This window comes from Dermacentor silvarum, chromosome 1 (assembly GCF_013339745.2).
Source record: "Dermacentor silvarum isolate Dsil-2018 chromosome 1, BIME_Dsil_1.4, whole genome shotgun sequence".
Lineage (NCBI taxonomy): Eukaryota > Metazoa > Arthropoda > Arachnida > Ixodida > Ixodidae > Dermacentor > Dermacentor silvarum.
Window position 1 is genome coordinate 428,235,748 of NC_051154.1, and position 14,146 is coordinate 428,249,893.

The 14,146-nt window shown below is 44.6% G+C and overlaps 1 protein-coding gene across 1 annotated transcript in view; it reads left to right on the forward strand.

Moving 5' to 3' along the window:
* The window catches only part of LOC119437676 (chorion peroxidase-like), a 101,464-nt gene that overhangs the window by 36,604 nt on the left and 50,714 nt on the right, over nucleotides 1-14,146 (forward strand). The window contains exons 6-11 of the mRNA XM_037704665.2: nucleotides 2,455-2,663; nucleotides 4,346-4,516; nucleotides 5,369-5,548; nucleotides 7,514-7,615; nucleotides 8,956-9,054; nucleotides 13,323-13,520. Of these exons, the coding sequence (XP_037560593.1) occupies nucleotides 2,455-2,663; nucleotides 4,346-4,516; nucleotides 5,369-5,548; nucleotides 7,514-7,615; nucleotides 8,956-9,054; nucleotides 13,323-13,520 (959 nt within the window). The remainder of the gene's footprint in view (nucleotides 1-2,454; nucleotides 2,664-4,345; nucleotides 4,517-5,368; nucleotides 5,549-7,513; nucleotides 7,616-8,955; nucleotides 9,055-13,322; nucleotides 13,521-14,146) is intronic.

Here is a 14,146-nt window from a genome sequence, read left to right on the forward strand (position 1 = left end):
TGCGCGTGACCACGACAACATGAGATGACATTACAAGATTTTCATGAGTTTCTGCTAATTAATGCGCTTATTCCTGAATTATTTTTATCTTTTACATTATTCTGAATCATGTTAGTTTATTTTGAACCGATTTTGATTAATTCTGCCCTTGTTTTGACCCTGTTATTGCGCGTGAACACGACGACTGCGATCACATTACACGCCGACAGCCCGCGCCCCTAAAGTGCGATTTTCGAAATTTTATGCAAATAATGTGCTTAATGCTTGATTATTCCTACCTTTCACATTATTCTGAATCATGCTACTTTATTTTGAACCGGTTTTTATGAATTCTGCACTTGTTTTACCCTGTTTTTGCGCGTGACAATGACGACATGAGATCACATTACACGCCGAAAGCCCGGGCCCCTAAAGTGCTTCGCACTTAAAAGTCAGCCAAGCATGTGCAAGCGTCCAATAAAGGCATCCAGTCCGGCGCTATTTCAAGTGCAGCGTAAACACTACGAACGTAGGTAGCAGATTTCCGAAAAAACGACCGAGTGCTTCGCGGTGGTTCCGCGTGCCTGTCACACACTCTACTGCGCCAAAGGCCATGTAGGCCAAGTACCGTGAACATGTCATATGGTCGGTCACAGGGATCTTTAAAAGGTAAGAAACGAATTGTGTATGGTTTGATGTCGAAATGTTTTTCTAATGTTCTTTGTAGAATGTCGCAGAAGAACACGGCTTCCGCACAATCGACACAACAGTGATCAATCGTTTCAGCATGTGTACACTAACGGCAGTTTATAGGCCACGGCACGAAAAATCCCTTTTTTTTCCAACCAGGTTTCGGCAACCATTCTTGTCAAAACAGCGCCATCGTTGCATTGCGCCGCCGTTGCGACAGGCGACAGTGATTAATATATTGGGGCCTGTGCACGTGGTTGGGCTTTGCCTGGCGAGCGATTTACTAGATGGCAGAGCGAATGACTGCGGAGCGAGCACGGCAAGCTGCAACCGTTCGCTCTGCCACCTAGTGGGGAAGCCGTGTTCTGCTGCGACATTCTCCAAAAAAAATTCAGGTACCCGTCGGACGACGACTACGACATCCCACCAGAGTATGACGTGGAGTTCACCTACGAACACAATGATGGAATGTATCTTCAACACCATGGTGCCGCTCGGAAAAATACTGTCATCGCTCGGCAAAGTGGTGTCATTGTGCTGAAAAGTGGTGTAATCGAGAAAGAACGCTCAATGCAAAGTGTGTGGAACACTACTTTGATGAGAACTCCGCAAATAAAACTCAGCTGAGAGATCGCAATATGGCCGGCTTATCGTCTTGCGAAGTTGCGACCTCATAAGCAGCAACTTTACATTCGGAAACACACCGCCGCAGCACTAAATTCAACAACATTTCACCGCGACACTAAACTCAGCGACAAGTAATGCTCTCGAATTTACACATCATAGTTGCTTAAGTGGCCCCATAGTTTTTTAGCTTCGTGACTTTTTGGCTAACAAAAAGCTCTGTTCTCGCTGCGACTGACGAGTTACTTATTGCAGAATCGTAATTTTCGATCTAGCTGAACTTCATATTTTTCTTTAGTGTCCGTTTAACATGTCAGTATCCATTCAGAGCTCGACGAGGACTGTTGGGAACTTGGTCTGCGGTTCGTGGTTCCAACTCAAGCGCCACACCGAAGGTCACTTGCGTACACTGCCGGAGCACCTTAAAAATGGTAGCTGAGATCGGCGTTTTTCACTTGTCCTCTAGCGCATTCCCGTCTGTACAAGCTTTTGCTCTCATTGAATGGACGTACAATAAAACTCCCATTTGGCGTCCCCAAATCAGCACCTGGTCTGCCTTGAAGATTATTACCATGAGTTCACTTCATACATTGGGCTGTACCGAAGCACACTTTAGTGATAAAGCAATATTTCAATAACTCGCATGAAATAGAAAGAGAAAAGGTAGTAGAATCGTTTCCTATCATGAACATGGACTCATTGGCAGCGCTAATACGTGAAACTTCAGTCTTTTTGTTAAGGTACTTATACCAAATGTTACATTTAAAAGAGAGACTTTTGTAAAGATATCGTAGAGAGACCGAAGATGACGCTTCCTGGGCCTGTCTGATTGGGGAGAGGAGGTCATTTGAACTGTGCCAGAGATGAATGTTGTAGCCTTTGGTGGATGCCCTTCCAGTCATTAAAACGTGCACGCTGAGCGTAGGGGCCCCTTTCTGTTCTTCATCCATATTTGGCATGTGAATAAGTACACGGCAATAAATAGTTCGCTATAGTAGTAAGGTGGACGCTTCGGCTACAATGCTTTTTCGCATATACTATATAACTAATCTACGAAACCTATATTGCAGCATATACAAAGGTGCACCTGCAACGCAACGCTAAATAGAGCTAGAAAACGTTTTGCATGTCGTAAAGCATCGAAACAAATCGTGTTCGCAGGTTTAACCTGGACTCGGTACAAGGACGGGATGGTCTTCAAAGGTTCAACATTCAGAACACGGTCATCGCCGATGCTTGCCCGAAAATTCCTCGCTGCCCTTCCACCAAGTTTCGATCCGTCGACGGACTGTGCAACAATCTCCAGAACCGAGAGTGGGGGAAGTCACTGACCGCTTACGAGAGGTTCATACCGCCAAGCTACGCCGACGGTAAACATTTATGACTATCTTGATGCTTAGCATGAAATAAAAAAAACAAACACCTTCTGCAATGATAAAAACGATAACACGACATAGGTAATTCAACACAGAGCTTTTGAATTTCTGCTACGTAATGAACTACCTGCTTCGTGCCAAGGCTTCGAACCATTTCGTCCTGCTTTCGCTATTATTTCCACGTTTCTCTTTTTTCTTGCCCCTCCCACAATGTTTCCAGCAACCTTTCCTACCTTTCCTATCCCATTTCTCTCTCTCTCTCTCTCTCCGTTCTCTATATAAAATCTCAGATGTCGGTGTCATTAACCTAAAAACACATTTCTTCACTAAATGTGAAGTTTCTTACAATCACTTGAATTTTCGCTCGCATAACAGCACAGCTTACTACCGCGAAGAGAACGAGAGAGAAAGAGCTTTTTGACGACTCGCAACGATTGCAGCCAGCGTGTGCCAAAACCCATAAATGCTAATCTGCGTATAGATCGAGGACACCAAGGATACATGAGAAGGAGCATTGCGAGAAAATAATTAGGGGAGAAGAAAATTATGTCAAACTTTGGTACGCATAGGCACCAGAAACATGGTGGAAAGGTTGAAGATATACTAGAGTTTGTCAATTAGGCCATGGCTCTGAAGCAATGAGATTGCGAAAGCTGCAGCTTGACGTCATCTAGCCAGCACCAGCCTCCACTGAAAGCAATTACGCCGATAGCATTTGTGTCCCAAATGTAATTTAGTAATGTGTTGCCGCTTTTACCGGAATGTCGATCTCAGATCTGTTTCCAGGCACTTACCTCTCTGTAAGAGCCTCGTAAAAGCTTCGCTTTCTGTAGCAGTCCTATTAAACTTTAAGAGTCATCTTTTTATACTAGAGTAATTGCTAAATAATCAAATAAGTCATCACTAAATGAGAAACTGGTGAACCATTCTTGCAAGCTATTTTCATTCATGTTTTGGAAGAACAAAGATCATATCTGCAGAGGTATAGCCAAATTTCCCGTTCTTGTTTTTATTGATTTGCGTCAGAAACTGAGTACCAGGATGTTTGTTTGACATCAGGGATTTCAAAGTTTTGCTCTTATTTGGGCCGTTTCACAGGAGTAAATATTCGAGAAACGTACTGCTTCGGTCTGCTTTTTTTATGCAATGTAGTATTCATTTTCTGATAGACTACATCCTATACGCCGCCGTTTGCGTTGTAATTTTCGTTCCTACTCGTGTCCGCGTTAGCCCGCGTGCCTTTAGTACGCTATAGCCTATGTAGGTGCGGTCAGAATATATTACTTCTCGTGGAGCCGCTGCGGTAACACCACGGTGGAGTTGGGCCAATCGTATTTTGGGTGACGGGATCGTCCCACCATAGGTAATTTTATGAAATAAAGCAAAGATAAGGAGAAGGCTACATTACAATAAGGCAAATCACGAATTGTCGGTGACTAGTTTACACTACCCTCATTCAAAGGGGATGTGGTTATAGCATCAATTTGGCGAATTTTCTGCCACGCCAATCCTCCTGTCATGGTAGGAGTGTCTGTTTTGCTGTGTTGTAGCAGCGCAAATGTCTAGTGAACGTTTACTTAAAACTCTTCTTTACGGTTCCTTGAAGTCTTCGCAGGAGCAGACGACAAATAATGCTGCAGCACTTATTTGTACCTATTCCGTTCTTTTCATCCCAGGCATCACGCTTCCTCGAGTGAGCATCGATGGAGGGCCGCTTCCCAGTGCGAGGAAAGTGTCGGTGACGCTGATGCCAGACGCGGACGTACCGAACCCGCTGCACACCCTCATGCTAATGCAGTTTGGCCAGTTTATTGACCACGACCTCACACTGACTGGAGTTACACGATGTGAGTTGAATAATGCGCCCTCCCAGAAAGGCTATGTGTAGTTCAGGGAGCAAATATAAAGGTATTCTCCGGGGCTAGCTGCAAGTTGCAATTATTCCTAATGAAATGTGGTATACGGAAAACAAACCTAGCGTTTGCCAAAATATATCAATTTTTATCTATGCTTTGCGATTAAAATACTTCCAGAAACTGTAAGCTCAGTAAAGTTGCCATCGATTCCTATTCGAAAAAACGTTTGTAGCGCCCTCCATTCCTGCATTGCAATGGCAATTTCTATTGACACCGCCAACGTTAGCAAAAATTGCAATCAGTCCAGAATTACATACCACCAGTAAAGAGTCGGAAAATCTGCTCTAGCTTGTAGTTTACCTCGCAATTAAAGTTCTATGAAAATGTAAACCGTGAAACTGCAGTAGACTGAACAACTTGAAGAGCACGAGGCAACGAGAGCAACTTGTAAGTGTAATCTCAGCAAAATTGCCCATTATTGCTGACGCATAGATATTTTATACTTTACTATTGACGTATGACAGGCCATGAAATGTCGGCTGTGACAGGGACAATTTTCACATCACGCAAAGCGAAGTTTAAGAATATCTCGTATGTATTCATAAAAAAAACTATATAAAGTTGTCATTACTTAACAACAAGAAAAAGAGCGCGGTTACTTTAGAAGTGAAAACAAACCTAGGTAACACTCGTTGAAGGCCACATTGCCGAATTCCTCTTGCAGGCAGGGACTCCTAAGAAGTTTGCTTTTTCGTACTGTTGCTGAAACAAAACAAAACAATACATTTGTGAGCAACTGCAACTTGCTTAATAGGTTGCTCCCCTTTCTTCCAAACCACCCAGTCAGCAACGGCTCCGCCATCACCTGCTGCGACCCGCAACTAGTAGCGAATCCGACGAAGCGCCACTTCGCTTGCATGCAGATCGACCTGTCACCCGACGACCGCTTTTACGGCCAGTTCCAACAGAACTGCCTCGAGTTCGTCCGTTCCGTGGCGGCTCCGAGGCCCAAGTGTGCATTTGGTGAGGACTACATTGGTCTTTTTGGCAGATGGTAATTTAGAACAAAGACAGCGCACATTAACGGTACAAGAAAGTCTACTTACCGAAAAGCTAGCATGAAAAGCAGAGGTCTGCCTTCGCCAGCCACTCGCCTGGACGCCAATTTCTGCTGTTGTGCTGACGGAGGGGGGGGGGGGGGGGAGGGGGTTCTTTTGCAAAAAACAATAAAGCAGCAAAACAAAAAGACATAAAAACATTCTCGCATGGCCAACGGTTTGCGCAGAAGATAGGTCAGAACTAGTGGAGAGAGTAGGGGGCAGAGGAAAGAGCTTCTTTCTTTCTTTCTTTTTCATGTTTACAAATATGCCTTCTGTGAGCAGGAACTGTCTGTTAACCGCGAGTGCTGCTTTCCCCTGTAGCTGCCATGAGTACTGATTTTGCTGCTTATGAATCTTTCTGCGTGTTCCTAGTGCTAAAAATAACACACCTACCATGTTCCAACTTTCCATAAAAGAAAACAAAAGAGGTTTCGCAAACACTATTCGCTATTCAGGACTTTTACCTGCAAGAACGCATTGCTGTTGGGTTTACAAACTCGATAGTGATGCATTGCTACAGGTAAGAGCCCTTACAAGTGAATGGTAGATAAAAACGTGCTCGGTTGTTCTTTAACAGTGGATTCCTCATATGATATCTACATACGTTAAAGATTTCAATCCCTCAATGAGAATTTCAGACTCTGCATGCATACGCAACGCGGCGTAAAATCTGAACTATAAAAAGCACGAAATGTGGTAAAACCTAAAGTGGGCTAAACTGCGCACTACAATAAAACAAATTTCTTGTAGCTACGCAGAAGGCAAGAATGACATAATTTCATTCCTCCATTTAGTTTTCGCTCATAGATATTCAGTAGTCCAACTGCTGCAATAGTACATATTTGTAGTGGACAGCCGCTACAAATTCATTGGCCATTCTAAAATAAAATGAGAAAACTGGTTAGGCCGGGAACACGCAATTACCGCCGCCTGCGAAATCGTCCCGACAGCCTCTCGTTAGCGGCAATCCAGCCGTTCCCAGATCACGTTTCTTTTAATTTTTTTTAATGATTAGAGGAGCCTGAATAAATGCGTATTATCTTGCGCCATCTCAGTTACATCCTCTTTCGCACTGCCTGATTTACATTCATTAGCAAGTGCTTTACTCTTATCGTGTCTCCTATGTTTAATTCGAAGGCATTTAAAACGCTTTACGCACACTAGGGGCACTTGTCGCTCTAGGTATTGTAATTGCTTTTCTTCTGCTATAGTCAGTGGTTGATTTATACATTTATATAATAATTTGTATGCGCGACTCGTTACGCTTATGCGACCTGACCGCAGAAAACACTTCAAACCGTCTTTAATCTGCTTTATCCTCCACCTACTTCTTTTTTTGTATTCATGGCGCACAATTGAAAAACATAGAGAAACTAAAATAAATGAGTCTAGGTTTGACTTACTAATTATCCGTGCCCGCTAGCACATAGCTATCTATAAAGCTAAACGGAACATGCTCTCCAGTTTATTCTGCATGTTCTATTTGGCTACTAAGCCCAAGGGGGCGGGATCGAATCCCGGCCGCGGCGGCCGCATTTCGAAGTGGCCGAAGTGCAAGAACGCTCGTATACCGTGGATTGGTGGCACGTTAAAGATCCCCAGGTTGTAAAATTTTTCTGAGGTCCCCGACAACAGCGTGCATTATAATAAAATCGTGGTTTTTGCACGTTAAACATCACAATAATTATTAACTATTTCGTATGTTGTTTTCGGCACCTTTTTTTTACTAACTGCTTTGCTTTATCTACTAGCGTCCATCTAAACTGCCGTGACGTAAGCGCTGACTTTCTTCTTAGTGCCCATCTCCCTGTACAACAGCAGCATAGTAGATGAATGCAGTCTTTTACTTATGCAGGTTTACTTACATATATTCCGCTTCTCCTTGCAGGACCGCGCGAGCAGCTGAATCAGCTGACAGCGTACCTTGACGGCTCGGCTATCTACGGCTCCACGGAAGACGAAGCGAAGGCTCTGCGTAGCATGAGAGACGGTATGATGACTGCACTGTGAGCAGAGACCACGCATTAGCTACAGCGTACAGCAATTGTAGACAAACAATTGCAATAACTGAAGTATTAGGATAAGAGGTTTACGAGAGCACTTTCCTCACTCCATACCAACATATGACATGTTACAACCGACTACTGCTTGGAGAAAGAGCTGCGTGTATTTTTGTCATAACATGGCACCGTTGTAGCATGGCACCGATTTGCATTGTGATTCCTAATATTGTTTTTTTCGCATAGTAATTTTGATAGCACATCCTATGCACTCGAAAATATCTATATGCAGCCGCGCTGATCAACTACACAAAGGACCACCTATGTAAGACAAATAACGCAAATGATTCGTTATTGCTAAAGTGCTGGCTGGCAAAATTAGGTTTTACCATGAGACCTGATTTTGTCCAGTCATTTCATATGTTGCCGAGGGGCAAGTTTGCGCGCGCTGGGTTGCTTTTATTACTTTATTCGTGTTCTTTCTAATTTGCTGCCAGATACTAGTTAGGCGCTGGTCCTGGACTTTTGTTTTGGTGAAGCTGGTCCTGCGGCATAGTTGTTTATTTAAATAAAAGCGGGGAAGCCGTCCTTATGACGAAATTGCATAATAGCTTGGCAAACATATCATCCATGATTCAAAACATAACGCTGCCTGTGTAATCCATTCGTAGAGCTTGGCAGCACTTAGCATTTTTTTCGAATAGCCCTCATTGCGGTGGACAGAGCCACAGCAGGTGGGGAATGTCCGCTGTAGAAGCTGTAGTAGACCAATTTCGGCTGTTCGCTGGGTCTTTAGGTATTGGACCCTAGGTCCAGGCGGCGGAAACTGTAAGTGCCTCCCCAACACGTATTCTCGGACCATAGAGTTGCTCCACCTGAGGAAGGTTACGGGCGAAATAGTAGACACCGGGAGGGAATAAGGCGTGCGTGCTCCGATGGAGAAGTGATTTTTTGCCTTAATGGGTAGCGTGGGAGTCGTAGGGGTGGGTACCAGGCCGAATTGGTGCCGAGTGATAGCGCACATTTCTGTCCGCTTGATCGTTGTGCTGGTTCTGATTACGTCCCTGCACCTAGACGGTGAAGGGGAGGGACCTGTGAAGATTGTGTACCTCTTCGAAAATTTGTGGTGTCTTGCAAACCTCCTTGAGATGCTGCACAGTGCTGAGGGAGTCAGTGTAGATGTACACATGACGTGTTAGCCTTCTTCATGCTACCACGTCCTGCGTACTTCTACGACTGCGTCCTTTCCTCTTTGCATCGTATTTCGACAATTAGTACCAGCCAACGCAAACAACTCACCATGTTGATACGTTTTCGTGACAACTCACAGGCCGCCTGGCGTCTACAGTGTTCAGCAGTGACGAGATGCTGCCTTTACAGCCTGAAGGTGTTCATGCCTGTGTCGGAGACGGCGCTTGCTTCCGAGGAGGTGAGTCCTTTCTGAGTGCTACGTAATGAAAGGCTTGCTCCTTCGGACTACACACAGGCGGGGCATGCGTCCTCATGTCAAGTGCGCTTGCTTTCATTGCAACCTCACTGGCATGCTGGCATGTGCAGTTGTGGTGTGTACGACCTCAAGAGCGCGAGCGCTACATGATCGCAGGTTATACGCAATTGCCATGGCGTTGCGTATGCGTATGTGGTGTGTGAGTGATTTAGTCATTACGGATTGAAACTTTTGGTAGCAAGTACGATATCGAGTGGACTTGTCCACTACTGTAAATTCTTTATTAAAATAAGGGTATGATCGGTAAACTGAAATATTCCAAGTGTTGATCAGTTTGCTGCAGCAAAACACGGTGTAGTCAATGGAAATTCAAATAAATATAGAAACAAGCCAAGATTCAAGGCAAGTTCAAGTCAAAATTTATTTCCAACATGCGTAAAGCACAATGTTGAGGCCATGCTGGCAAGACAGCTGTAAAGATACAGGTTGACAAGGCCAGGGGCCATTATACAAACAAATATCACAAAGGAATGTATAAATAAAGGAATGCGGATAGAATATATATATATATATATATATATATATATATATCCTGACGTACGGGCAGTAGAAAGCCGTGTTCACAGGCACATTGCAGACAGTCACGTTCAAAAAACTAAAGTGAAAAAGTTTTCGCTTAGTTTTGCCGATACCAAGCGAAAAACACCATACATCATCAAAGCCAAATATACTCGGAAACACGAAGTCACACTTGATTAACCTACAAAAGAGAACACAGCTAGAATATTAGAAACTGAAAGACACACGCACATGCACACGCAAGTCGTAACAGCCAAAAGTTCACTGTTCGAAAAAACAAATAGATAGATTGAAGGAAATTTTTATTCCGTTTTTCTTTCGAAAAAAAAACGAAAGAAAGGAGGAGGCCCAAACAAAAAGTTAGCGCCTATTCTGTTCACTACTGCTGGGATCTATATCACGCCACTTTGCATCACTATCTCTTAGATAGAGAGAAAAAAAAGAAACAACGGGAGGTTAACTCCATTCCATCTAGTTTGTCACGCTACGCAGAGGGAGGGGGAAGATGCCAGTAAAGGAAAAAGGGACGGAAGAACAAGCAATGCGCGCGCACACTCAGTAGCCTTCACTGTGCCATCAAAGGCGGTCGACGAGCTCAGACTATCCCTTAGGAATGCTACTAAAGCCTTCAGAGCAGTTCATTACACTGATGCGTGACTCCGAGGTCCAAGAAGGTTTTCTTTGGTAAAAGTCCGGACCATTTTTTTTGCATGTGTATGTACTGTGCTGAAATAAGAGAGTTCCATGAGGGGGTTGTTCAACAAGAGAACTACATAAGAAGTACCAGTGAGTGAGCGGCTGGCTTGCACGCATGCAGGATTGACTGTTTGGACACGGATGGTATGCTCTCGTTCTTATTGGTGGAGGGTGTATACGTAATGTTGTTACCTATAGCTGCTATACACAAGCCACGGGTGGAAAAAAGCAACCTTTTTGTTTGTTGCAACATTCGTCATAACCGCGCGCTCACAAAATCCATGTGAATGACCCTTCTAGGAAAAAAAAGATCTTTATTGCCATTATGCTGCTACTGAGACTTTTGCGCTAGCAGATTATGCAAACATCGACTCTTAAGACGACCTCTCACTGCGTGCGCTGCACTGGTAGGGCAGCTGCTGCACCGTCACTAAAGGTTAGGTTAAGCAATGTGGCTCCCCATAGCATATCGGGATCTATCTAAACCCCATACCCTATCTTTATCTAAACAATAATAATGTGCCAGGAATTCATAAGGGGCTTAAGCACTATGCATTGCTCGCACCATGAAATTAAGATTGTCCAAATGTGGTATATTGCGGTGCATGCTCCATCTGACGCCTTCTGAAATTCGGGATAAATTATTTCCTCTGCTTGTACGGCTATCAATAGATATAAACTCTTAAAAAAAGAAATACAGGTAAGCCTATCTACGCAAGAAATTCTCACTCTGCATACAAAAAGCGTACAGCGCGCAGTAGATAAACCTGTCCGCAAGGCGACACCGCCAAGAAGCTTCACCATATGCGCTTTTTGCAAGTTATGTAGCTGTCAGCCTATAGATGCGTTGTAAGATGTCCAAATTGGTTGAAATTCACTTTGTTTGCCAAAAGATATGGGCCGTAAACGCAAGAAAGCAACGTTTGTACCATCTGACTTCATCCGTCTGTTTTACCTTTCGTGCTGCAAGAAAAAAATACCACAGGAAGAGCAACTGCTCGCAAAGTGGTTGACCGATTCTCCGTTGCTCTTACCAGCTACACGCGCGCACTCACGCGCCGACAGACTAGCTGCTGCACGGAGGAAACCAACTCCTGCTATGTGCTGACTGATAGCGGACCAATGTCCACTCGAAAGTGCGGTGTGCCAAAACGAGAAAGCGAAAACATCAAAGTCACGGCTATAGCTTGCGTCTGATGGCGCTGAGTTGTGCTCCCTGCTAATGCTGCAGAAGATAGCGCCAACCTTTCCTTTTCTCACAACGAACCACGTAGTTAGAGTTACGTCTGCTATCCATTTTAAAAGTACAGGGCCGTCAACGGTCGAGCAGTATTTCGAGGTTACCTGATCGTAAACCTCGAATAAGCTAGAAGGTGTTAGGAACGAATGGTTTGTTGCAGCTCAAGTTTTGGGCTAGCCGGCCCTCCCTGTGACCAAATTCTTCATTTTTGACATATAAGAAACAACAGCAAGAAGGTTTGATGGAGTTTTTCCTCAGGTAAGTAGCCTTTCCACCGTAATGTCGTAGCGAAGCACTTTTTTTGCTGCAGCTACATGTAGGAACGATGCAACCCTGGCCTTCCAGCCTCGTCTCCAGGCCTTCATTTCCACGTTATGCTACTGCTACTAGCATTTATTTTTGCTCATTACCTAAACTGATCCTTAGTTGAGAAACTGAAGGCATGGGCCCAAATTCAGGACAAATTGAAATGTGAGGACCGAGCATTTCAGTGAAAAGTATTTGCAACTCTGAGATTGCCTTGACTAATACTTCAATACTTCCTTTGGGCATCTGAAGTTAAAGTGAAACGTCCTGCCACATCATGACTTCTTTGTAAAAGCGTTCCACGACTCTTGAATTGCCGCCGTTTGTATAAATTGATGGCACAGCGTGCGGGATTGAAGCCAGCGCCTCAGCTGCAGTCCGCGCATAAGCACTTCTTATGTCAGTGACCACCTTCTGTTTTTTTTTTTGCATTCGTCAGCCCGCTTGGATGCTTCAAAATCATTGATACGGGAGAGCACAGAGTGAGGGGGTGTTCTGCACACTAAAGTGTATCGGGAGCCCTTTTCGCCTTGCTTTGAGCGCGACTCAGGACGTTATGGTAGTCGAAATTAGCGGCGGTGAAGTGCAGCTACGACGGTGAAGGACAGAGGCGAGAACCGAGAATCGCGTTGAACGATTGATTTACTGAACCTGTAGCGATATTGGCTCGTGCGCGCATCGTGCGTCACCAAACCTTTTTCTTCAACTTTAGCCACCGCTAGGCTGTGACTGAAGCTCGATACCAAGAACTGTGGCAATATTTTGTATAGTTACACTGTGCGCACAGTGTGCGCTAGTCTGACGGAACGATTGCTTTACTGAACCTGTAACTATGAGTGTCGTAAGCTGTACGGGAATGGGGTAGTGGGTCATCCGCGCAGCAAAACAAGGGGAGGACGATGGCGCCTTCAGCTATGATGGCACTAACTGGCGCTGCGATCGAGTCAGTTTAGCGTGTGACGTTTAAAGTGATAAAGTAAACTTTCCACATTAACAAACTAAGACGATGTCAACACAGAACTGAAAGAAAAATAATTCGCATAAAATGAATAAAATACCGTCTTAGGCAGGGAATATTATAACCCAGGGTAGCCTCCAGGAGAATCAGGGGAGAAGGGGGGAGAGGCTCATAAAAGCATGCAGAGAACGCAAAAAACGCAGTGCGCCCCCAACCACTCTGGATCCTCCATTGTCCATGGGATACATTACAGCACAAATTTAAAAAAAAAACTGTAAGAAAGCAAACTGCATTTGGGCTTCAACTTTTCTGTTTGAAGAACCAGATCTCCAATCCTCTGGGCAATGTTATGCTGAATTAAATATTATACGGATTCTGTGTCCGTTCTTACGCCTACCAGTAAGCTGCCCCAGCCTGACAGTTGGCTAACGCCGGCTGCTGCACAGTCATCTACATGCGTCTCTTTCGCAGGTGACGCGCGCGTCAACGAGCAGGTAGGCCTCACGGCAATGCACACGCTGTGGATGCGGGAGCACAACCGTGTAGCCGCTGAGCTTCAGCGGTTGAACCCTGGCTGGAAGGACGAGATCTTGTACCAGGAGGCCCGACGAATTATAGCCGCAGAATTCCAACACATCACCTACAACGAGTATCTCCCCCTTCTACTGGGTGCGTACCACTTATGCATTCAGCTGTAGCCAGGCTTAGCGACGACAAATTGCTCGAAAGAGGGGGGAGGGGCCCGCTTTACGAGGCTCATTGCACTCTGGCTGTAGCATAAATTTCAGCATGCACTCACAGGAAAACAGAAGAATCGTGAGCGCGAAGGAATGAGCGTACCATCGACCACCGAAACTAATATAAAACTTCACAGCTGTGCTGAATACAACAAAGGTAGCGGCAGTTGAGATGTGTTGAAGCGTGCCTTCGGCCTCATTGTTGTACCAATCTTTCATTTAATGTAGAAGTTGCCAGCGTCATAGGGCTCTACGAAAAGAAAGCTCATAATTGGGTTGTGTCAAAGTAAATCCGCTGGACAATTTCCCTTTATAAAAAAAAGGGCGGATACATCCAAGTTTGTGTTCTGTCAAACTTGATCAACTGGATATTTTCCCTTTATGGAAAAAGGGCAGATGCATCGTATTATCATCGCTCCTCGATGAAAAACACCTAACTACGCAAAACTTCATAGAAATAAACGCTGTTTTCGGCATTTTTGCAGACTTCGCACCAGCACTTTTTTGATAACAATCACAACGTATTATTTTATAAGTTAAAGCACTACGCCATTCAAG